At 38.2% G+C, this 26333-nt stretch overlaps 1 protein-coding gene across 3 annotated transcripts in view; it reads left to right on the top strand.

The window, feature by feature from the left end:
* The first annotated feature begins 238 nt into the window (after positions 1 to 238).
* Positions 239 to 26333, top strand: part of Prkaa1 (protein kinase AMP-activated catalytic subunit alpha 1) — a 31499-nt gene continuing 5404 nt past the window's right edge. Inside the window, exons 1-7 of one of the 3 annotated variants that reach the window (XM_004848581.4) lie at positions 239 to 404; positions 13425 to 13566; positions 15182 to 15275; positions 18949 to 19093; positions 21066 to 21153; positions 22828 to 23052; positions 25784 to 26270. In XM_004848581.4, the coding sequence (XP_004848638.1) occupies positions 305 to 404; positions 13425 to 13566; positions 15182 to 15275; positions 18949 to 19093; positions 21066 to 21153; positions 22828 to 23052; positions 25784 to 26270 (1281 nt within the window). In that variant the 5' untranslated portion in view covers positions 239 to 304. Of the gene's footprint in view, positions 405 to 13322; positions 13342 to 13424; positions 13567 to 15181; positions 15276 to 18948; positions 19094 to 21065; positions 21154 to 22827; positions 23053 to 25783; positions 26271 to 26333 lie in introns of those variants that run through there. The other 2 variants (XM_087189338.1, XM_087189339.1) reach the window with 2 other exon arrangements.

Here is a 26333-nt window from a genome sequence, read left to right as displayed (position 1 = left end):
CACTGCGGGTAGAGTCCGTGCCAGCTGCGGAGGCCCAGAGCTGCCGCCTGGCTCAGCAACCTCGGACCCCGCGCGCAAGAGGGCAAGCGCTGGGGTCCCAGGGGGGCGGACCAGGACGAGCGGGGGCGCCCCGACAGCCCCCCCCTCCGCCTGCCCCCGGCAGGAGTGTCTGCGCCAGGCCCGGGCGGCGGTCAGGAGGGACTGCGGGCGGCGCAGGGCGGTACGGGCCCCGCCGCCCTCCCAGCCGCCCGCCCCCTCCGCCCCCTCCCGCGGCGCCGTGCGCAGTCTCACTTCCGGGGAAAAGATGGCGGCCGCCGACAAGCAGAAACACGAAGGGCGGGTGAAGATCGGCCACTACATCCTAGGGGACACACTGGGCGTCGGCACCTTCGGCAAAGTGAAGGGTGAGGACCCGTGGGGCAGCGGCCGGCCCCCGCGTCGGGGCCAGGCGACTTCTTCCTTTCGCACCTTTCATCTTCCCCCGCGCCCAGCGAGCCCGGTCTCCCGCTCGGCGGCCCCGGTCCCGGCTCCTACGGGAAGCGAGCTCGTGGCCGCGGCGGGACGACGGCGCGGCCCCTAGGCCGGGTCGGGGCGCGTCGGGGGGGGGCGGTCGCCATGGCGACAGCCCGGCGGCTGAGGGGCTGGCCGGTGCGAGGGGCGGGGAAGCCTCGAGGTGCGAACTTTCCCAGGTGCGGGCGTCGGACGCTGCCCGGGCCCCGGGGCCTTCCGTCCCGCCGGGGTGTGCCCCTGTGGCTCACTGCCAGCCCACTATGTCCCCGCGCTCCGCCGGGTGAATATTTCGCCTAGTGGGAGGCTGTGGGCTTACCTGCCCATGCTGTTTTCTGAGTGTGAAATGTATTCTTCCAGAAGTAAGGTTGCTTTAGGGGTAGCCTGCAGAATTAAAAGACAAAGCAGAATGACACAGAACATTTCATTGGACAGTACCACTGATGACCTTCAGAGCACTTAATTGATATAAACCGGTCCTGTGTGTGTGATGCGTGGTTTATGTTCTGAGTGCTCGAATCTGCCTTCAGTTTTTCCAGTTATCCAGAGATGTGTAGTTATTGTGTGCCAAACCTGGCAGGTAGGGCAGATGTTGCCTTCAGATGGTATTTGTCAGTCTATTTAGTACAGCTCGTTTCCATTTACTTTCACGGGACTTCCCCCCCGACCCGGGGATGGAACTCGGGTCCTTGCGCTTTCGAGAGTGTAACCTCTGAGCTAAATCCCCGGCAACGTGACTTTTACATTGAATAAACAATTTGGTGCACATCATTTGAACTTTTTGCTGTTGTTAAGAAAAGTATATAATTTAGCCAGGCGTGGTGGCGCATGCCTGTAATCCCAGCAGTCTGGAGGCTGAGGCTGGAGGATTGCCACGAGTTCCAGGCCAGTTTGACCTACATAGTGAGTTCAAGGCCAGCCTGAACTACATACCCAGAGCAAACAAGAAAAACCCCCGAAAAACAAAAGTAGAATCTCTTATCCTTATGTGTCAACATAGGTATCCTGGAAGTAACAAACTTGACCTATAGTCCACCAGTTCTATTGCAACAACTACAATTTCAAGTTTTGTGAGGCATACTTTTTTTGTCCTTTAAAATATTCAACTTTGTTACTAGAGACTTGGAGGAAGTTTGGAACTGATAAAAATAATTCATGACTTGGCTTTGGAGAGATAATAGACTGTGACTCCTATATACTAAGCACTTAGTAAATATTTGACTTCAAAGAAAAAAAGCTTGTGAACATCTGTACAGTGAATTCACTAACCCTTGCTTTCCCAGAGCTAAATAAGCATTTTCTGATTTTATCTCGGTGTGGAAGAGGAGAGCCCTTCCATCTCTTGCCCTATCTGAGTCATACAACTGGAAAACTGCAGTATAGCTCACGGGGAAGCAACTGTCTAAACCTTAGGAGAATCAGCAAGGCCTACAACTGGGAGCAAAGGACAGGCAGGGCTTGGTGGTATACACTTGTATCCCAGCACTCTTGAGGCTGAAGCAAGAGAGAGGATTGCTGTAAGTTTGAGGCCACCCTGGCTTACATAGATAGTTCAAGGCCAGCCTGAACTACAAAGTGAGACGCTGTCTCAACAAAATGAAATAAACAACGACAAAAACAAAAAATGAAGCAAATGACAAAATAGGCTAATGACAGCTACTAGGGTGGATCCATATTAAGCCATTAAGCTGATTCTGAGTCCTTGTAGTCTTTTTATTTAATTTTTGCTATGCTGTCTTTTTGCTTGTTAGCAATTATAAACAGCTTTTTAGTTTACAAGTGTTCCCAAGAAATGCTCATTAATGCTTCTGAAATAAGACAGTTTGCATCCTTTCCCAGGGTTCTTGGATATGGTTTCCACTGTTCTGAAGAGTGAGGTCTGTTTTTGTATTTGGTAAGTCTTCTGGTCCTCCAAATAGGAAAGGAAGAAGAGATTTTTCATTTTCTAGATTTGATTTGTAATGTGTCTGACACGGATCTCTCTAGTGATTCTGCTGTTTCATCTTCTGTTCTCCACACGCACATTCCTCCTTGAGATACTCCTATAGTCTGTCAAAGTCAACAACCTCTCCAAATAAAGAAGGGTCAGTATTAAAGTGAAAGGATCATAGGTTTCATGGTTGTGGTAATTTGTTCATAAACATGTACTGTAGTTCATGTTGGTCAGAATCTTCAACCTTTTCATTTTGTGAGTTGTTAAACAGTTGGGACGCTTTTTGCCAACTCTTTCTGGCTTCTCTCTCGATAGCAAGGAAGCCCAGCCAGCCTCTTGTGTGTCTTAGTGGTCTGTCCAGTCTCTCTGACCAGGGCTGTCATGTGCTGCTTGGCTTAGGCACTAGAAAGAGGATAGAATTACCCTTGGAGAATATGGCCCACCCTTGGCTGTGGGGAAGGGGTCGTCTTTTTCTGACCTGGATAGTGTGGGGGCACAGGGCAAATACCTAAAAGAAGTGAGTATTGTTAGGGTTATGGAGAGAAGGGGACATGGTGATCAATGAGCTGGCAAAAAAGCCATTCTAGTGATAACGCTGGTAACTAAACCAGCCTTAATTTGATAAGAATTCTTAAATAGGATCAAGAAAGATAATTTAGAGTAGACACAGCTTTTGAAATTAGTTTTATATATATATATATATATATATATATATATATATATATATATATTTTTTTTTTTTTTTTGGTAACGGGGGTCGAACTCGGGTCCTTGCACTTTTGGGGCAGGAGGTGCAACCACTGAGCTAAATCCCCGGCCCTAGTTGTATATATTGTTAAATTTAACATAGAAAAATAATCTAACAGAAGATGTAATGTTGAGATGCAGAAAAATTCTCAGTATGATATACTATGGTTGTAGGAAATTTAATTTGCGGGGGTTAGGGGCCTGTAAATTCATAGTAATTATCTTATTTCTAAGCTAAAACAATTCTTTGGTTACTTAATGATAGCGTTTTGAAAGTTTAAATTGAAAGCTTTGTTTGGGATTATGCTTGAATTATTATTTCCAAGGCATCATTTGTTTTTTTTTTGTTTGTAAAGATGTTGATATCCACTCCCTTAATCACCCTCCCCTTCATAGAACTGTTGTAAAATCATGGATGAAGTGTTATGTTACTATCATAATAAATTAAAATGGCAGGTTTCATCTGTAATCCTATTACTTGCGAGGCTGAAGGGAGAGGACAGCTGTGAGAGTTTAAGGCCAGCCTGAACTATGTAGCAAGATCCTGTCTCAAAAGGAAAAAAAAAGCAGGTTTTGTGAAATTTTTAAGGGAAAACTAATTTTAGTGGGCTTTGTCTTCAGCAAATGATTTGTTTATGTATATAACGTATTGAGTTGGTAATTCTACAAAAGCTACAATTTTATATAAATAGGTGACTATTGTGAACAAAACCTAGGTCAAGTTATTTAGTTATTTAAAAATCTCTTCAATTAAAAAAATCTATAAGGTAAAGCTTTATCAGCATTCAGTAATATAAGGTTAGGCATCAAAAGCAAGTGATAGAATATGTATAGTCTGATGTTATTTATATAAATTTTAAAAACATATGAAACACTCATCCAGGATTGGTGGGAGTATAAATGGGTATCACCTCTGTAGTGTGTGACAGTATATATTAAAATTCACCTAGTGTTACTATACAACATAGGTAGTTATTCTACAGATGTACTAGAGTAATGGATTATCATTGCCATATTTGTAATATAGAAGTTTGGAAGTAACCTTTCTAATAGGATAATAGTTAAATTATGATTTATATAGAAAGTGAAATATCTTGTAAACATTGAGAAAAAAATGAGGAACTTTACATAATTTAGAGAACGATTTCCCAGGTGTATTTTTAAGATGAGAAACTAAAATTGTGTGTATAATGCACCTACCATTTATGTATAAAAGGTAAGGGCAGATACATATGTACATCTTACTGCTTCTATATGTACAGTATAGTGTAGGTTTAAAAATACACATGAGACTATGTCACAGTAGTTGCTGGAAGAAGGGAAACTAGGTAGAAGAAGACATTACACTTTTGTTCTTTTTATTTGTGTAGTACAGTCATGGTTTCAAAATACATAAAATTAAACTTGTGAAAGTAAACATGAAAAACATGTTCCTATGTTTTTCGTGGAGTTATACTTAAGTAATAATATATACCTGTTTGGGAACCAAACACCAACTTCACTATAGCTGCTATCTGAGAAAGAGGAAGGAGAAAGGTGAAATCATATAGGCTTCAGTTGGATCTGTAGTGTTCTGTTGCTTAAACTGGTGGTGGCACATGGGTATTTGGTTTTTGATGTGCCTGAAATGTTTTGTTTTTAAAAATAGGGTCTTTTGTTTGTTTTTTTGTACTAGGAACTGAACCCAGGGCCTTTGTACTGAGCTACATTCTAGCCTTCTCCTCCCCCCAGTTTTTTCAAGACAGTGTCTCACTAAGTCACTAAATTGCCCAGGCTGGGCTTAAACTTTTGATCCTCCTGACTCAGCCTCCCAGAGTGCTGGAACTACTGGCTTGCACCACTATGCCCAGCTTAAAAAAGGTAGCTTTCTCAGATTCCTACCGATAGCTTTTAAACTTACCCCTCTCCAGGATTAAGCTAGTTCCTTAACACCTTTTTTTTTTTTTTTTTTTGGTACCGGGGATCGAACTTGGGACCTTGTGTTTGGGAGACAGGCGGCAGAACCACTGAGCTAAATCCCCAGCCTAGCTAAATCCCTGGCCCCCTTATCACTTTTAGTAATGAAATTTTCATTATTTTAGAGTGGGGACAAAATGGTTAGGGGACCAGAATACCTTCAATAGCTTTTTATATCTTTGGCATCTCTAGCCTAGTAAAATCCTCTTTCAAAGTATCATCTTGGTGCACTTTAGGATTACATATCTGATTAGAAGAGCATTTGTTACATTGTTCTCTATTTAGACAAAAATTCTCTTTAGAGAGTAACGTGGTTGTTAGTTCTTGTGAGAGAGACATTGTGAATGCCGGCAATCTTTGTTGTGTGTGAAAAGCAAGTTTTCTGTAGCCAAAATACCAGTATTAAGCCAAGTGTGGTGGCTCATGCCTGTACAGTAATCCCTGCTACTTGGGAGGTTGATGTGGAAGGATCACTTGAGCTCCTGAGCTCGAGACCAGGAGCAACATTGTGAGAAACCCCTCATCTCAAAAAACAAAGGCCGACAGAACCGAAACAAAATGAGTAACATTCTGTCTTGCATTTTTCCCAAAAGTAGCATTTTAGCACTGTTATAAAACATAACAGTCTGAAGAGGAAAGTTTTGAGCTCCGATAAAAGGAGGCAGTCCCTTCATAACAGATTCCTGACAATGTTTATTTATTATTGTTTGTGGAGCAACAATTAATGTGGGTGCAACACAGTTTACGGAATGAAGAATCTTTAGCCTAGTTTTGAGAAAGCAGTTCTGTTTCTGATAATGTGCCAAGAATTTTCCATTAGTGCCCAGTGCTGGGGTTGAGCAGAGTGGAGAGCTCTGAAGAAGTGGAGTCAGAAGACCTGTCCCAGCTTGATCACAGTGACTTTACAAGTTACACAATCTCTTAGAGCCTCAGGCCCTTTGTCTGTAAAATAAGATAATACATGCATCACAGGCTTATTATGAGGCCCAAATATGATATGGTGGGTATCTCCTGAACTCTTAGATACTAAATAAAGTATTATTCTGCTGAAATTTTAATATTGAAAATATATTGATAATTGGGTTCAGGGCAAATATTTCTGTTCCTGAAAGTAAGGATAATATAACAAATTATAGCAGCTTTAAATTACTGATATTTTGTTGGGATGAAGAAGGAAGGAAAAGAATGAGTAAGTTGGAAGAGCTAGTTTGTACTCTGAAAGAGAACATAATTTAGAATTGTCAGTGTTGGGACATTGTTTCAAAACCTTGGAGAGAAAATTTGCTTCATTTTAAGACTGGGCTCTTGCTACCATCTTTCCAAGCTGCCACAGTTGTGTGCAGGAATGCCCTTGCTCTCACCATCATCCCTGGTGCTAAAAAGAGGGTGAACACCAGGTTCTTATTAGGTGCTGTTCAAGGGTCATCATCTGGTTCCTGAGGGTGATAATGAAGCTTGGTTACATTGGTGAATTTGAAATCACTAATCACTAATGATCACAGAGCTGGAAAGATTCTTGGACTTTCACATGGACCATGAATAAGCAAGATGAAAACACAGAGGAGGGATTTCTTTCTTTGCAGCACTGGAGAGTGAACCCAGCCCTTTGTAATTTTGTTTTATTTTAAAAATTAGTTTATAGGTATACAAATTAGCAGGATCTTGCTAAGTTGTTCAGGCTGTCTTCAAACTTGTCATCTTCCTGCCTCAGCCTCCTACTGGAATTCTTTTTCTAGAGATGTGATAAGTGCATACAAACAAATATCCTCTATGCCCCTTGAAAAAAACAAAAACAAAACAAGATTAACAGTTCTTTGTTTGTTGTTTTTGTTTGTTTGTTTTTACTATAGGACTTCTCAGAGCCTTTACTTGTTAGTTGACAAGTGAGATTCCAAAAGTGAGAGTGTAATTTTTCCAGATTTAGGAAATCTCTTTCTGTGGTGAATTTCCGGTCTTAGTGCTTTGAGCAACATACTTTAGAAAATCTATTTTTTTTTTTTTGGTACCAGGGATCGAACTCAGGTCCTTGTGCTTGCAGGCCAGGTGGCAGAACCACTGAGCTAAATCCCCGGCCCTAGGAAATCTATTTTAATAGTATTAGTTTTGTGACTTTTCTCACACATAGAAATAATTCGAATGTTGGAAATGGGGGTATATCAGTTGATTCCTAATACACGATGGAGGATGGGACACAGCTTTAAAAAGCAGAAAACCGCAGGAGCTGGGATGTAATAGACTATGAGCAAGAAGTCCTCTCTGGCTGAGAAACTCCCAGGATAGCATTGTGTGAGGGCACCTCAAGGTAACTGATATTCATACAGGCTGAACATCTGTTTGTCCTTGTCATGTACAGTGTGTTGCATTTAAGAAATCTTGAGCTGGGGATCTGGCTCAGTGGTAGAGTGCTTGCTGAGTAAGCACAAGGCCCTAAGTTCAATCCCAAGTACTGCAAAAAAACTAAATCAAAACAAAACTAAATGAAAAAGTAAAAAACTTTTCACCTGGGTGTGGTGGTATATGCCTGTAATCCCATCACTCTGGGAAGCTGAGTGTCTTAGTTACTTTCTGGCTGGGACAAAATACCCAACACCCACAAGTTAAAGGAGGAAGGGTATATTTTAGCTCACAGTTTGTAGAGGTTTCAGCCCATAGTTGGCTGGCTCCAAGGCAGGGCAACATGCCAGCACAGAAACAGTCCATGGCAGGGGAGGCAGGAGGCAACAGGAAGCAGCAGACTTCCTTCTTTCCCTTTTTATTCTATCCAGGCTATAAGCCCATTGGTTGGTGCCACCCACACCCAGGGTAAGTCTTACCATTATCCACATCCAGAACTGTCCTAATCAGTGGACTAATTTAGTTTTTCAAAGACTCTTCATCCATATTCACATGCTGTATATCCAGCCACCTCTGCCCAAGAGCCCCACCTATGAGTGCATGAGACTTTAGGGGTACATCTAGATACAAGCCATAACACTGAGGCAAGAGGACTAGAGGATCTTAGGTTTGAGCCCACCTGTGCAATTTAGTGATTTACCAAGACCATGTCTTAAAAATGGGGGTCAGGGGACATAGCTCTGTGTGAAGGCCCTGCCTCCCCCATTATTTTTGTTAACTTAATGGTGGATATTTTAGAACATATACTTTTAAGCTGATAAATTTGTATCAATGTGCTAAGACTGCAGTAACAAATTGCTAAAAACCAGACAGCTTGAAATAGCAAAAAATTATTCTCTCACAATCTGGAAATCAGAAGTCTGAAATGAAGGGGTCAGCAGGTCCACATTCCCTCTGAAGGCTCTGGTGAATAATATTCCTCACCTGTAGCTTCTGGTGGTTCCTGCTGTTCTTTTGCTTGTGGTAGCACATCTGTCTCTGCTTCCCTCCTCACATGGCCGCTGTCTCTGTGTGTGAGTCTGTGTTCCCTCTTCTTATACAATATCAGTCATTAGATAACCACTCAATGTAAATCCAGGAGGATTTCCTTTTGAGACCCTTAACTAACTGCATCTGTGAAAGCCTATTTCCCAATAAGATAACATTCTGAGGGCTGGGGATTTAGCTCAGAGGCGCCACGCCTGCCTTGAAAGCATAAGGTTCTGAGTTCAATCGCCAGTATTGGGGGAAAAAAAAAAAGATAACATTCTGAGGTTCTAGGTTGACGTGAATTTTGGGAGGAGATTCTTCAACTTACTACACTTGTTATTACATTTTCTATGTTTTTTGTTGTGAGCCCTTCATTTCTCTCTTTTGTAATACTTCATTTTCTAGGTAATTTTTAAATTGGTTTGAGAAAATGTATTAATAAAATGTCTTCATGGAATTTTTTTTTATTTTGGTACTGGGGTTTGAACTTGGGTCCTTGTGCTTGCGAGGCAGGCGGCAGAACCGCTGAGCTAAATCCCCAGCCCTCTTCATGGTATCTTAAGATGTTGAAATTGATATAAGGCAGATTTCAGTAGAATGGATTCATGTTTGACATAGAAAAGTAAAATTAAAGAATGAAATTTTAGAGTAATTCCAAGTAATATAAGGGTTCAGTTTATTTAAAAAATACAAGACTAAATTAAGCGTTCCTCTAATATTGTTAGACTTTTACATTTTATTAAAATGGTATATATTCAGTATTAGTATTTATACAGTAATACCGTATCATGTGTTCTTGAGGATTACTTTTTTTTTTGCTCTTATGTGCATTTATTAAATTATAATGAGGACAGCTGCAGTGATGCATGCCTATAATTCTAGCACTCAGGAGACTGAGGCAGGAGGATTGCCGTTGAGTTCAAGACCAGCCTGAATTACATAGTGAGATTTTGTCTCAAAAAACCAAAAAACCCCAATAACAACAACAAAACAAAATAAAAAGTTATAATGATGGGGACCTGGGATTTAGCTCAGTGGTGCAACACCTGCCTGGCAAGTGCAAGGTCCTGAGTTCGATTCCCAGTACCAAGAAAAAAAAAAGGTTATAATGAGTACAGAAAGGAGAAGAGCCCCTCCTGCCAACACTCTCTGCACGCGAGAACGGGAGTGCTTTTGACTTGAGGATTTGTTCTTGAGGATTACTTTTTAAAAAAATTTATCACATTTCATTTGCCATTTTTTGGAAAAGGCACAAGTTTTTGGTCAGACCTGGGATGCAGTGTTGGCTTTCACTCACTAGCTGTACAATTCTGGACAAGTTATTTTGTCTTTCTGTGTCTCAGTTTCCTGTAAAATATTGCTAATAATATGAGTCTTCCAGACTTGGTGAGACAGTATGTTTGGGTACAAAGTGCATGTGTACACATTATGATTATTGTGCACAAATAATAACTGGTAAGGTGTATACTTTAATTACATTACATACTATAAATGTGTAACTAGATTTATAATATAAAAATTATATTTGTTTTAAAAATTCTTGCTTAATTCAATATCTCTGTGCTCTTTAGTGGCCAAGTAAGTATTCCTGTAGCTTTTAAGTAGTAAGTGAAATCACTGTCAGGGTCTACGTATATATGTCTATTGGAAGGCTGTTGAATATTAACCAAAGTTAGGAAATGGGTTGAACTTTAGAAACCAGAAATCTTACAAGTGGTGGTAGGGATAGTGCAGCAGGGTGTATAAAATGTATACATGTCTAAAAATGACAGTTAAAGATGTCTAAAAATGACAGCTATTATTTAGCATTTCCAGTGAGCCTAGATAAAGGCAGTCTCCTGAAGCTAAGTAAACAGAAGGCACAAGTCAAAGACCCAATATAAATTTGGCTATTCAGGGTTTAAGACCAGTAACTCTGGACTGAAATTAAATAGGGATGGGGGATTGATCTGGGCACAAGTGGAAAATAAATAACCCTAAATAATAATAGCTACTAGTTTTTTGTTGGTCTTTTTCTGTGTGTTGAGTGCTATGGAAGGCTCCTTACAAACATTATTTCATGTATCATTATGATCACCCCATGGAATATGTCATATTCTTATTTTTATAGGTGAATAAATGGTTGAGGTTTTTTTTAACTTGTCCAAGTCAAATAGCCAGTAAGTACCTTCAAACAGGAATAAAACCTGAAACTACAATATTTATGCTCTGAATACACACTGTCTTCTCATGCAGAAGTGGAATTGGTGTTCACTTTACTCCCGAGAAAGGTGAATTTGCTATTATTGTCATCCTCCCCCACTTTGGAATTTTTTAAAAACTAAAAAAAGTATAAAACTGTAAGTAAAATTTGAAAAAAATCACTATAGAATAACTTTAATTTGGCATGTTATCATTTTCATGTATTTTCTCTGTAGCTGAAAAACAAGCATACACAAATTTTTTGTTTGTAAGACCCCTTTCTATTTGGGATAACAGTGTATTAAACTCTTCTTTGAAAGGCATTTAGGTTGTTTGCAGTCTTTTAGTCTCTCAAAATACAATGTAATACACCTACTTAGGCACTTTTTAAAAAAATCTTCTTAATTTGCAGTTCTTAGGAGCAGGATTACACTTTGCGGGGGGGGTGTAATATAACATCACTCTTAGTGCTCACTTAGGGCATTGATTGCCCTTTTGCTCTTCTGAAATGTTCTATTGGTTTACTCAGTCATGAAAAAAAGAATTAAATTTATTCCTTGGTGTCTCTGTGAAAGGAGGGAGGGAGGGAGGGAGGGAGGGAGGAAGGAAGGGAGGGATAATGAATTAGTATACTGATTTTCTCTTAAACAGACCAATAAAACTAATCATGTTCTCTGCCTATTTGATTGGTTCTTAGTGGTGTGTGTATGTGTGTATAAATTTGAATGACTTAATAGTTACTATCTGGGTACCTTGAGTGTCCTCAGTGTTTTCTTTTGTTTTGTTTTGTTTTTTGAGACAGGGTCTCACTGTGTAGTCCAGGCTGGCCTTGAACTCATTGTGTAGCTCAGGCTGTTCTTGAACTTGTGAGCTTCCTGCCTCAGTTGCCCTAGTGTTAGTATTACAAGTACGCAGCACCATGCTGGGCTTTTACGCTGTCCTCAGTTTTGAATGCAGTTGTACTTTTGTGATTTCCTGTATTGTTTTGAAAGTGAATAAATTATACCTCTGTATTATTTTATAATTTGATGAAATGTTCAAGTATTAGAAAAAGCTTTGTAGTATACCTTGATTGGTTATTGATTTTATTTTTATTCTTTTATGGGGGGATTCTATTGTTTATCAGGGGAGTTAACATTTTTCTCATTATTATCGCCAGAATGGAATTAATTCCAAATCCCTTTTCCGTGGCTATTACTTTCCCTCTTATTCTTGGTGTCTGTTCAATAAATTTTTCTCACAGTATTGCAATATCTTACTGCTTTCTGAATGATTTTAGTTCTATAAAATTTCCCTTGCTCTACTCTTCCTTCATAGTTCCTATATTCTCTGATCCTTCAGAAAATACTTAGTATTTTTTCCGGAAATATTAATACATGTCTTGGGTGAATTTAATGTCTATTTTAAAATTTTAATTTTGTATTTTAATTTTTTTTGCCTTTTGGTAGTCCCAACAAACTATTTTCTTTCTTTCTTTTCTTTTCTTTCTTTTCTCTCTCTCTCTCTCTCTCTCTCTCTCTCTCTCTCTCCTTTTTATTTTTCTACCAAGAATGAAACTTGGGACCTTGCGCTTGTGAGGCAGGCGATGGAACCACTGAGCTAAATCCCTGGCCCTGTATTTTATTTCTTATAGAACTTTAAACTTGTTTTTGGAGTTAATAAATTACCTTAGTTTTTCATTTCGGTTTTCTAAAAACCTAAGGCTAAATTTACCACATCTTCTAGTGCCTTTATAAAAATCTTTCTGAATATAATATTCCATACTTTCAAACCTGTTAGATAGATAACACCCCCCTCCCCACTATGTCCTCCAGAAGTAACTATTTTGGATCCTCTGTTCCTTTCCTATCAGGATGTGTTGCCTTCTAGACCTATACATATCTTTCATCTGTACTTTTCTTTGATGAATTTGCGAATTCTGCTTTTTACCCATATTAGATCCCTTCTTTGCTAGAGCCCATGTCATTTTGCTTGGTGTTCTTAATTTTGATGGAATACATATTTTCCAGTAGATTCTTGAGAAAGAGTGCACAAACGTAAACATTTTGAAGACTTTGCCTCCATAGCAGTATCTAAATTCTATGACCATTTGTGTCTGGGTAAGCATAGCATTCAAATTTGAAAGATAAAATCTTGTTTGTTTGGTTTTTTTGTAGGGTGCCAGGGCCTTGTACATGCTAGGCAAGCATTTTACCACTGAATTACATGCTTAGCCACACTTTTTTTTTTTTTAACTTCATTTTTGACATAGAGACCCTGTACCCATGGAACTAAAATTGAAAAGGTACAAGGGATTATCAATGCTAAGGGAATTGTGTCTGTGGCATGGTGGAGTTTTTTTAGGGGGGAATGATGAAGTTTCATCATTCATGACTATAATGGTAGTTATATTAATTTCTATGTGTTAAAAAGATAAGTTTATGTATGATAGTTTAAAAAATGAAAAAATAATTTAACAATAGAGAAAAGCATACAGCAAAAAGAATATGTCTTTTCTTTCTTTCTCCCCTTAGCTTTCCTGCTTTCCTTTCTTGAAGAAACTACTGTTAACACTTTATTTATTCATCTACTGAATCACTGTTAAACATCTAAATCTTTGAGGGTAAAATTAGGCAAAAGGGAAAAAAAGTTAAACCTGACAATTTTCTGACAATGTAAGTCTGCTATTCTTAGAATACATCTAAATATATTATACATCAGTTCTGGTACTAATTTATTAAAATTATTTTTCCTGCAGTTGGCAAACATGAATTGACTGGGCATAAAGTTGCTGTGAAGATACTTAATCGACAGAAGATTCGAAGCCTTGATGTGGTAGGAAAAATCCGCAGAGAGATTCAGAACCTCAAGCTTTTCAGGCATCCTCATATAATTAAACTGTAAGTTCTGTTTATATTTATATTCTAGTCATCTTTTTATCACTTTTGTTTATCTAATCTGACAAGTGAGAAAGATGACTGATGACTTTTCCTGTTTCCTAAAGGCTCTGACATTTCTTCCTGTATGTGTATTTATTTAACACTGTCAGATTGCCTATCTTCCTGTTGGAGTATTTATCTAACATTGTCAGATATGCCTATTTTCAAATCTTAACCTTGTGCATATTACCATTATCCTTCTCATTCTGTCCTGTCTTCTGGACAGATGCCCTTCTGACGGGTAATGTTTAGTGCTTTTGTTCCTGTAGAACCAGCAATTGATTTGCTAGCAAAAATTCTGTACCTCCCTATTTCCACATGTTGTCAATTAGCCTCACTACAGAATGCACTAGAAAAAGTTTCCCCATACTGCTTATATTTGGTCATACAAATAAAATTTCAGGAATTAATATTTTAATAGGGCTGTAATGTTACTGATTTACAGTTGCCAGGGTTTACAGATAACTTATTTATTGCTTAGCTCTTGCTTTATTATGCAGACTATAATTTAAAGCTGCTTAGACTTGTCTGTGGCACTGGCTAATTGTTTCATCCTCACCTCTTTTTATTTGTTAAAGTGATTTTAAGTACCATATGCTGATGACCCTCAAATGTCCATTTCCTGTTTTGAAACCTCTTCTCTGAACCCTGGACTCCTATGTCCACTCTTTACTTTCATCTCCGTTTAGATGTCCAGGAGGCACTTCAAACTTCACATAGTCAAATCTGAACTCTTTAGTGCTGTCCTAGGCCTGCTCGTCCCATAGTTTCTACTATCAGTTAATAGTTGCTTCAGAACAGAACCTTAGAAACCATTCTTAGCTTCCTTATTTCTCTTGCTTCCCACCATCCCTTCCATTGCTTCCTTCAAACATATACCTGACCCCTTTCTCAGTCTTTGTCACCATCAGATGGATGAGCCACTGTCTCTCATGAACTACTGCAGTAGCCTCCTGCTTCCACCTTTATCATTCGCAGTCAGTTCTTCACATGGCTATTACCCTTTTAATATAACAGATCATGTAACTACTTAAAACTACCACTAGCTTTCATCTTCCTTCAAGTAAGAGCCAGAGTCTCTTCATGGCTTGTAAAGCTCTGATTCTTTTGGGCTCCAGTTAAACCTGTGACTCTGCATTCTATTTCTTTCCCACCTGACTCTGCTCTGGTCTTCTTATATTCCTTCAGCATGCCAACCAGGCTTCCACCTGTCACTTTTGTATTTTCCATTCCATCTCCCCTTGTTCACCTTTCTCTCAAATAATGGCATAGTTTGCTTCATTACTTCCTTCAGGCTCTGCTCAAATATTACCTTATTAGAAGCTTTCTTTGATGACACTGTACAGAAGATAATGCTTTATGTGTTTTCATAGCATGTTCTGCCACTTGAGATACTGCTTATTTTGTTTCCTGGCTCCTGGAACATGGACCATGAGAACAGAGAATTTGTTTTGTTTCCTGCAGTTTTCCTAGCTGCTAGCAGAGTACCTGGTATATTGTAGGTGCTTAGTTAATATTTACTGAATGAATGAATATACGTGTTTTAATATTAGTAGATAATGTTTTCTCTTACCAGGTACCAGGTCATCAGTACACCATCTGATATTTTCATGGTGATGGAATATGTCTCAGGAGGAGAGCTATTTGATTATATCTGTAAAAATGGAAGGGTAAGCAGTTCTGATTTAATCCTGTATATATTTTGTAACTCTCCTTATCCCCCACTAGCATCACAGTGCCAGAAAGCAATTTTAAGAGGCTTAGTAAATGCCCTACTTAGGAACATTTGAGTTGTGTACTGTATAGGACTCACTTTGTTGGCTTACAGATGAATCCAACTTATGAACAGTTCTCCTGGAACAGAACTTGTTCGTCAGTCAGGGACTTACTGTATTTGTTTAGAATCATAGACTGTTTGTAGCTAAAAGGACTTTAAAGGTGATTTCCTTAGTCTGCTAATGCATGTGGATACTGAGCCTTACAGTATCTATTTGCTCAAGGTCACATGATTTGTCATTGACAGGTGAGTTGAGACCCCAGAACTTATAACTATCAGACTTATACTATTGCCATATACAAATAATTTTAATACATATCTTTAAGTATATAATTAGTCTTTATAAAATATACTGTTAAGCCATTAAATAGCCAGGCCTTAGTAGTCACCTCTGGCCACATTTAAATTTACGTTCCTTTTTTGGTTTAAAAAAACTGATGTACCTGGAGTAGTAAGAACAGGGTTCATGAAGGAGGTAGGAATTAGATTTAAAGAACTGAGACCTGGAAAGAATGTGAGGAAACATTTTTAATAGTACTTTACCTCACAGATACAAAAGCCGAATACTGCCTCCTGCCCTCACTTTTTCTCATACTCAGGTTATCTGGTATGTAAAAGCCCCATTTTTAAAAAGCCATGTCCACACAGATAAAATAATTTTTCACATTTCGAATCTAAAGTTACTTATGTCATTCATTCATTCTTTATAGCAGATCTACTTCATCAAAATCAAACTCATTACCCAAGTTAATTTTTATTTTACTGTTTCTTAACATGGTTAATTTCTATTTCAGGTACTTTTCTCAACCCCCCCCTCCGCCTCTCTGGTATCTAGCTCCCCTCAAAAAAAAAGCTCTGCCTAGAAAAATGGAAACAGGAACAAATTGAATTGATAAAATCTTTTTCTTCTGTTTTTCATTTCTTGGTTATTATTTCATATTGTGGAAATCTTACTTTTTGAATACTAACGTTTCCATTGTCATACTTTATGTATCAGACGTCTTTCTTGTTTTCTGAAGTTTACTTTAAGAAGTCTGGGGCAGAGTGTTGTGGCACATTCCTGTAATCCTAGAACTCAGAAGGTTGAGGCATGAAGACTATGAGTTTGAGGCCAGCTTAGGCTACAAAGCAAGTTCAGGCCAGCCTGGACTAGTAGCAAGAGTCAGTCTCAAAAAACCAAACAACAAAACAAAAACAGATATCCCCCAATATCAACACAGAAAACCAACAAGCTAGTTTTTGCTCCACAGGTGTAACCTTATCTGTTTGAGAGGTTTTTTTTTAAGTTGTTTTTGGTTCTTTGCTGTATTTGTACCTTCTATGCTTTTATTCACATTTTTTTGGTTTGTTTTACTTGTTCCAGTCTTTTGTTCATAGCCCTTGCTCAGATATATTGTGTTTCTTGGTTTTCCACTTACTGTACATTTAAAAGTGAAGTAATAAATGCGAAGCTCAAACAGGTGGGACTTAACCAATTGGTGACCATTCCCCTAGGTTGACTGGTAGGGACCTATCCATTTTGTTGGGGTACATTATATGTCATTAGTAAAAAGTATTTTTTCTTGGATTTGATATATGCTACAGAAGAAATCTTCCACTTTTCTAGAAGGCATTATTAGTTTGGCTGTCAAAGCGACAGGAGCTGAGTGGGGAAGTGAAGAAGAGGGCTGCAAGTCTCACTTGTTAGTATGTTGACTTCTCTTAACCCACATGTTTTTCTCACAATGTCTAACATTCTCTGACAGTGTCATCTCTGTCTTACTGTCCTTGAGAATACAGCTGGTTCAGCCTTACGAGAATAAACTGTAGGTTTTATTCCCCAGTAGGGGTGAGTTTTAAAGCTTCTAACCTCAACCAGCAGTTCTGTTTTCAGCTTACCTATCACTTCTGCTTAATGGAGTTGCTGGTGCTTCCAATTTCTAAGCCTGTCCAGGGTTCTGTGTGCCAAGAGTTTATTTCTTATTGGTCCCGTGTTTGGTCTCCCCCTGCCCCCATACGCTTAGGTTTCACTTTTTCTTGTTGGCCAAGTTGTTATCACTATTCCTCCACTCTTCAGCATGGTAACTCCTCTTGACCACTGCTGTCTCTTGTTTTTGTCATTATATCATAATATGCCTCTTTTATTGCCAATGTCATTTTAATGATACTTTAAGGATACAGTCTGCAGTGTTTAACTGGGAAGATGCTTTGACTTTTCTAATTTTTTTTATACTTATATCTTCCATCCTATGTATAGTATCTTTATGAGTATGTTATTTTTCATTTTTGTAGCCTACCTAGTTATTTTACTGCTTATATTTTGTTCAACTAAATTTTTACTACCCTTTCCAATTTTGCACAGGTATTCTTTTCCCCCATAAACTCCATTTGAAGAACTAAAGGTATTAGATTGCTAAAACATTAGTAATTTTTTTTATAGAGGAAGGGTATTTCATAACAGTTTGATAGTATTGTACTCTTGTTTTCAAAAGAAATTACTAGTTTTTCTGTTGTCCCATATTATTTATGCCATTTAAAGTGAGGGATTCTGGTTTTAGAATGCTAATTTGAGACCTATCAGAGAATTGAGAGTTCTTTACTTAGATGACTAATAGCTTATTTATTACATGTGACGTCTTGGGAGCAAGCATGCACACATCATCACTTATGTTGAGAAAACAACTGAAAATGGATTGAAAAGTTTTTAAAGACTACCCCCCCCCCCCCCCCCGTACCAGGCATTGAACTCAGGACCTTGCGCTTGCCAGGCAGGCATGGCACCACAGAGCTAAATCTCCGGCCCTAAGACTATTTTTAAAAAGATAGTTGCAAGATAAGTTTTTTTACTAAGCACAGTAAATTATTTCATATTTTATAAGATGAATTAGGGCTTTTCTTTCATTTAAACATCTTTTATCTTAAGATATAATATCCTTGCTTGCTAATTCATTAACATAACTGCTAAAATGTTATATCCTCGGAAGTCTAAAATAGTATCTTGCATCCCAACATCACTTCCTATTCTCTTCTGCTTTATTTTCCTTCAAAGCACTATCATTCCTAATGTTACATTTATTTGTTTCATTGCCTTATTTTTGTTTACTAGATTAGGGTCTTGTATTCAGTGTTGTATCATGAATGTCTAAACTATAGCACGTTGAAGGTGTTCAATAAATATTAAAATAATGGAGAATTAAATATTTCTAATATTTAGGAGAAAACATACCTGTTGTCACGTAGAAACTGAAATTATTTGAAATAGCATATGATATGTAGACAGTGGCAAACTGTTAGATGTTGTCATATGAAAATGGTGATTTGGCTTCAAGATCCTACCATTTCTGCTTTGCGCTTTGTATCTTGCCTCATTTTAGAAGTATCATGAGTGGGGCTGGGATTCAGCTCAGCAACATAGCACCTGCCTGGCAAGCATGAGGTCCTGAGTTCAATCCCTGGTACCAAAAAAAAAGTATCATGAATGAAATTCACTGGAAGATTTCTCAGATTTCAGGTTTATAGTTTGGAGAATTATATGTAGAATTGATTTTGAAAGACTCACCTTTAAGATGCCTCTTTGCTTTTCTTAGCTGGATGAAAAAGAAAGTCGCCGTCTATTTCAGCAAATCCTTTCTGGTGTGGATTACTGTCACAGGCATATGGTGGTCCATAGAGATTTGAAACCTGAAAATGTCCTGCTTGATGCACACATGAATGCCAAGATAGCTGATTTTGGTAAGGACATTTTTATGGTTTATCTGTTCATTATGTCTAATGAACATAAGTATCATTGTTCAGGCAATTTTTATGTAATAAACCAAGTATTCCATTTTCTCATTGAACATGCAAAAAGGAGAAGAGTTAAGGTACTCTCTTATTTTAGCCTTCTGTCTTTAAACTTCAGTTTTATGGGGCTGGGGATTTAGCTTAGTGGTTCCACTGCCTGCCTCGAAAGCACAAGGGCCCTAGTTTGAGCCCTGGTACCAAAAAGAAAAAAAAAAAATTTACTTTTATGGTAGTAAAACAATTTAAGTTGGCAGCATTAGAGATATCCTTTGAAAAGAGACCATTCTTTTTGAAGGAGAAGGCAGCAACCTATTTCCAGTGTATTCTTTTGGTCAATATAGAGAAAAAAAGTGAGTTGGATGGAATTATTATTTAAAATTGAAAAGCCAGAAGGTGAACTTGAACAAAAAGTTTAAAAATTAAAATATTTTAAATGATAGGATATCTAATTTCAACTTCCACTTGAGAACACTTGAGTGTCAAAAATGAATTTTTTTCCTTATTTCCTATATAAATTGATATTATTAAACCTAAGAGAAAAATGAATCTCTGAAACTCTTCTTTTGGTGGCTTTACATTAAACCAGAGGAAATTTTATAAATATTTTATTTAATTTTCTATATGTATACATTACTTTGAATTTTAGAGACTTATGGAACAGTCCCAAACAATCCTGAGCTCCTGGGTAGGAACATTTTGGGTGTGTGTTTTGTTTTTTCTTTTTTGAGACAAAGTCTTTATGTAATTCAGGCTGTCTTGAACTCACTATGTTGACCATGCCGGCCTTGAATATGTGGTGGCCTTTTTGCCTCAGCCTCCCGAGTGCTTGGATTACAGGTGTGCGCCACCTTGCCTGGCTCCTTTTCTATTTTTGAACTAAATTATTTAACTTCCCTTTTTCCTCAGTTATCATAATTACCCTCCTTTTCCTCCTTCCCTTCCTCCTTCCTTCCCCTTCTACTGGGAATTGAACTGAGGGTTTCCACACTGAACTACATCCCCAGCCCTTTTCATTTTGTGACAGAGTCTCACTACATTACTGAGTTGCCTAGTCTGGCCTCAAAAAATAAAGTCCTTGGGTCGGGGATTTAGCTCAGTGGTTCCTACGCCTGCCTCGCAAGCCCAAGGTTCCAAGTTTGATCCCCGGTACCAAACAAAACTAGTAAGGTCCTCCTGCCTCAGCCTTCCACACTGCCGGAATTAAAGTGTGTGCCACCACACCAGGTTCTTGATTATCCTTTTAGAGTGCATTTCTGTAGGAACAAATGTTTCTTTTTGGTGTAAAACTATGAGGGAACTTTCAGATTCAGAATTACTGCTGTTTAAAGTTTTGTTTTGAAAGAATCAGAACAGGGTTAATAGAAACTGACTTTTAATCCTTCTACCTGAGAATATTTTCCCTGGCAATCTCCTTTTTTTTTTTGGTACTGGGGAACGAACTCTGGATCTTGCGGTTTTGAGACAGGCGCCGCCGGAACCACTGAGCTAAATCCCCGGCCCTCCCTGACAGTCTCTATTTGAATCAAACTTACACATAAGCTGGGGATGGGTGTATGTGCCTGTAATCTTAGCATTCTGGAGGCTGAAGCAGGAGGATATGAAGTCAAGGTCAGCCTGGGCTACATAGAAACATCCTGTCTAAAGAAAAACGTAAATATGCAAAATTTATTCTAGTAAGCAAAATAACCAGTGGTTTAATATATATTCATTAAACTCTAGCAATACATTGACTTTAACCACTGAAATTACATTTTAGGGCCTTGTGGTAGAGTATTTGGGAATGAAGACTGGTTGTGTTGAAACAAAGAACAGAATGATGATTTATCACTTCAATGCAAATTCAGTTTTATTGTTTGATGGGGCTTCATTTCTGTATTTGTCTTTGGGAAATCTTTGAGTAGCTGTTTTTGTGCACTTTCAGGTCTTTCAAACATGATGTCAGATGGTGAATTTTTAAGAACAAGTTGTGGCTCACCCAATTATGCTGCACCAGAAGTAATTTCAGGAAGGTAGTATTTGACACCTCCCACCCCCAATACATTTGTGATTTTTGTTTTCGCCAGGATTTTGTTAATCTATAGTGTTATATTCTAGTGAAAAAAAGACATACAAGGCTTATTCATTTCTTTTCTGGACATATTCTGTTTTTAAAGAATAAAACATTACAGGGAATAAGGTGAAGGACTCTGTAGAGGAGAGTGTTGGTCTGCAAGTCAACATTGTATTAGAAGAGTGTACTTTAATTTTTCCCCTGGTGGAAGATACTAAAATTTAAAGCTAGTGAGTTTTAAAGGTAAGTAGGTAGGCTGGGTGTGGTGGTGCACACCTGTGTTCATTGAGGAAGTTGAGGCAGGAGGATTTCCTTGAGTTTGAGGCCAGCCTGGGCTACACAATAAGTTCAAGGCCAGCCTGAACTACATAGTAAGACCCTGTCTCCAAAAACCCAGAAAAAACTAAATAAATAAATAAATGTAGGTAGGACACTAAAAACTTGAATCTACTTACATGAAGAATAAAGTATAATGTAATGTATAGCTTTAATTTTTCAAACAGATGGCATTTTGTAGTAGCAATTTGTGACTTAATGACATCCTGTCTTAGAAAAACAAAACTTAAAGGCTGAGCATATAGCTCAGTGTGAAGGCCCTGAGTTCAATCCCTAGTATTGAAAAAAAATTTTTTTTTCTATGAATCATTTAGTGTGATCCACACCCTTTTATCTTGATCCCACTCGTTTTATCTTGGTAGGGGTCCTTAAGTTACTGTGGGAGAAATGGATTTAGTGTATGTCCCTAAACAATTTAATTTCTCGGGGCGGGTATTTAGCTCAGTGGTTTCACCACCTGCCTAGCAAGCTCAAGGACCGGAGTTCCATCCTCGGTACCAAAAAAAAAAAAAAAAAAGAATTTGATTTCTCCTTTGTAACTGAAAAATAGTGGTTAAAAATTTAATAGTGATCTGTTTGTTCAAGGTTTGGCACTATTAGTAATATTCTTACGTACAGTGGACCCTTGATATCCGAACTCAGTTCATTCGTGAGGACTGGTTGTAACTCAAATTGGTCAATTGAAGACTCAGGCTCCTCTACACAGGCAGATCTCAGTGTCTTGTTTTTTGGTTTTTTTTGTACCGAGGATCAAACTCGGGACTTTGTGCTTGTGTGGCAGGCGCCGGAACCACTGAGCTAAATCCCTGGCCCTAGATCTCAGTGTCTTTACAGAGACATTGGCCCAGGATTTCTCAGTGAACCCCACACAGGAAAGGATGTTGTAATGTTCCTTCCAGAACTCTTTAAGGATTAAATCTGTATCTAGACCATCTGGAAGCCCAAGTGGCTAGCATTTGTAACTCAAGGCTTTGGTCGTAAGTTAAAAATAAAATTCCAGTCGTAACCCAAGTTGTTTATATGACAAGCTGATCATAACTCGAGGGTCCACTGTATCATGGCAAGGTAGTAAGAACAGAATTTTAGCCATGATCTGTAATATACAAAATGTATTTTTTTTGTTTTAAAAAATAATATTAATACACTTAACACCTTTATGTGTAACATGCAACAGTGGCTGTAAAAACCATATTCTGAGTACTAATTCTTTATGAGATATCCATATTTGAAATTTTTGATTAATTGATTGAGTCTGATATTATTGGTTGTTTCATGAGATTGATATTTCCTGTTACAGATTGTATGCAGGCCCAGAGGTAGATATATGGAGCAGTGGGGTTATTCTCTATGCTTTATTATGTGGAACCCTTCCATTTGATGATGATCATGTGCCAACTCTTTTTAAGAAGATATGTGATGGGATTTTTTATACCCCTCAGTATTTAAATCCTTCTGTGATTAGCCTTCTGAAACACATGCTGCAGGTGGATCCCATGAAGAGGGCCACAATAAAAGATATCAGGTAATAAACCAATTGGAACTTATCAGATCTTCTAATAAATAGTACTTGTCATATAGGTTAAGTAACAGAAGTTGTAGAACAGAATATACAGTGCGATCCTGTTTTTGGTTAAAAAAAATACAGAATAGAAACACATTTGTTTGTTTTACTTTGGTATTAAAATATGCTAAACTGATTACTTATAGAAGTAAGATTGGTAGGAGGGAGGCCTTTTATTTTTTACTCATGCAGCCTTGTTTTGAAATTCTTACAATGACCATTATATTAGTTTATTTATTGTCATTTATTTTTTGCAGTACTGGGATTGAACCTAGGGCCTCATACATGCTAGGTAAGCACTCTATGACTGGGCTCCATTTTTATCCACTAAATTTAAAATTGCTGTTGATGAATTGGGGGTATACCTCAGTGGTCAAATGCTACCTAGCATTTGCAGGGTCCTGGGTTTGATACATAGGACTGCAAAAAATAAACCAAAAACAATAAAAAATAAAAAGGATCCTGGTAGGATGTTATCCTGGTTACTTTCTTGTTGCTGGGACAAAATAGTTGACACCTACAAGTTAAAGGAGGAAAGGTATATTTTAGTTCACAATTTGTAGATCTTTCTGTCCATAGTTAGCTGGCTGTAAGGCAGGATGGCATGACAGTTGGGCATTACAGAGGATAATCCATGGCATGGCAAGCAGGAAAGCAGCAAATAGCAAACCTGTGTTCTTTCTGCCCCTTTATATTCTATCCAGGCTACAAACTTACTGATTGGTACCAGCCATATCCAGGGGGAATCCACACCTAGACATTTCCATTGTCCACACCCAGAGCTATGCTAAACCAATTTAGTTATCACACATCCATAATCCATATTCACACACCCTAGATCCAGCAACCTCCATAAAGCCCCACTTATGAGCATGAGGCTTTGGGACATCTAGATAGGAGCCATAACATGTTAATAAAATTTTATAGTGGATCTTCAGGATTTTCTGTTGTATGCTTCAGATTTAATTTTAATGCAGTCTCATTAGGATAAGTACTTTTTAATAGTAAGTTTCTAGGGCCAGGGATTTAGCTCAGTGGTTTTGCTGCCTGCTGTGCAAGTGCAAGGACCCGAGTTCGATCCCCGGTACCAAAAACAAAACAAAACAAAAAGTTTCTGATGCTGTTCAAGTTCTGATCTCATGAATTGCTTTTATTTTCTTTTGTTAACCTCACTGAATGAGAAAATTTTAATCAATAACATGCTTTTAGCATATCTGAATCACATGAAATTGCTGTTTTGTAGGTAAATGTTGCATTTCATATGGTTCAACCTAATAGTTTAAGGCAGAAGTGATGATGACACATGTACTTCTTTTTTTTTTTTCCGGTACCGGGGATTGAACTCAGTACCTTGCGCTTGCATGGCAGGCGCAGCGCCACTGAGCTAAATCCCTGGCCCAACACATGTACTTCTAAAATGTACGTGAGCCATTTCTGATGAAGACTTAAAAATATTCACTGCGAATCTTTGCTACTATCATTATTTCCTTTTTCCCCCTTTTTAGAAATTCTCTTTTGGTCCTCTAATGGCTAGATCACAAGGTTCTCTGGGATGGAGGGAAAAGGAAGAAAGAAATCATAAGGGATACAGGAATAGTAAATAATTAGTGTAAACAAGAAGGGAAGATTTTATGTAGAGCTTAAAGCTTGATTCCCTTTTACTTTGTATGCTAAATGATTAGCTAAAAAAGAGACTTCGAATGTCAGGGCATGATTTTATTACCCGAGGAAAAGGAAAAATCATTCTCTACAATGTATATTGTAAAATATCTGAGAAGTGTACTTGCTTGTGTTTGACATATTTTTTTCCAATTAAAATGTAATATATGACAATTGGAAAAGACTTAGAAAAATGCCAACAAGAGAAAAAGTAGTCATTGCTCTTTTGGGTTTCCTCTCTTGATTTTGTTTTTGACATTGCTCAAGTCAAACACAACCTTTTATTTCTGAAGTTAGGGAATTGGAAAAGGAAATCAGAACGTGACCTTTGAGCCACACAGAACTAGATTGCAAATCCTCGCTCTGCCTCTTACTTTGTGACCCTGGGAAAGCTCCTTGATTTGTTTGAACCTCAGTTCCTTTGTTTAAAACATGGGGATGTTATTATCTTCTATGAATTTTTTTAAGGAAGAGGGAAAAAAATATATATAAATTATTTAACATCAATCCTAAGAGGACTCAGTGAATGCTATTTGTTTAGTTTTTATTGTTATTGGATTCTTTTCACTTAATGTTATATCACTTGATCTTAGCCAAAAGGCTCGAGAAGTGATGCTCTTCATATTTCAAAAGCACTGATGGGCTGATTTAGCTGATTTAGCTCAGTGGTGCCACCACCTGCCTCGCGAACGCAAGGTCCCAAGTTTGATCCCTGGTACCAAAAAAAAAGAACTGAAACTACACAGTATGCTTTTTTTTTTCCTGAGCTAGAAATAAACTGTACTTTGTCAATGTCATGTATTCCAAAACTTTAAATATAAATGTAGCCTTTTCTACATCAGTCCTTAAAATCAGAGGGAAGCTGGAGCATTTTCAGTATATACAATGAAGTATGGGTAAAAGAGGAAAATCTTTGAAAAATGATAGTAATAAGACAGTATGGGTATAAATATAGTGTCTGATATTCCTCAAATTTGTTACTTTCAGTCCTTATTTTGCTTAAAATTCTCCTGACCTAACCGTTTTCTCTCAGGGAACATGAATGGTTTAAACAGGACCTTCCAAAATATCTCTTTCCTGAGGATCCATCATATAGCTCAACCATGATTGATGATGAAGCCTTAAAAGAAGTGTGTGAAAAATTTGAATGTTCAGAAGAGGAGGTTCTCAGCTGCCTTTATAACAGAAATCACCAGGACCCTTTGGCAGTTGCCTACCACCTCATAATAGATAACAGGAGAATAATGAATGAAGCCAAAGATTTCTACTTGGCAACAAGCCCACCTGATTCTTTTCTTGATGATCATCATTTAACTCGCCCCCATCCTGAAAGAGTACCATTCTTGGTTGCTGAAATGCCAAGAACACGCCATACCCTTGATGAATTAAATCCACAGAAATCCAAGCACCAAGGTGTAAGGAAAGCAAAATGGCATTTGGGAATTAGAAGTCAAAGTCGACCAAATGACATCATGGCAGAAGTATGTAGAGCAATTAAACAGCTGGACTATGAATGGAAGGTAACACAGAGTATTCTGAACATTAACACATTTGCCAAACCTGTAATCTGTAAAATTTTTATA

Source organism: Heterocephalus glaber, unplaced genomic scaffold (assembly GCF_053883595.1).
Source record: "Heterocephalus glaber isolate CG9 unplaced genomic scaffold, H.glaber_assembly_v1.0 deba00001538, whole genome shotgun sequence".
Taxonomy (NCBI): Eukaryota; Metazoa; Chordata; class Mammalia; order Rodentia; family Bathyergidae; genus Heterocephalus; species Heterocephalus glaber.
The sequence above is the reverse complement of the archived record's forward strand: the minus strand, read 5'-3'. Positions and strand labels throughout refer to the sequence as shown.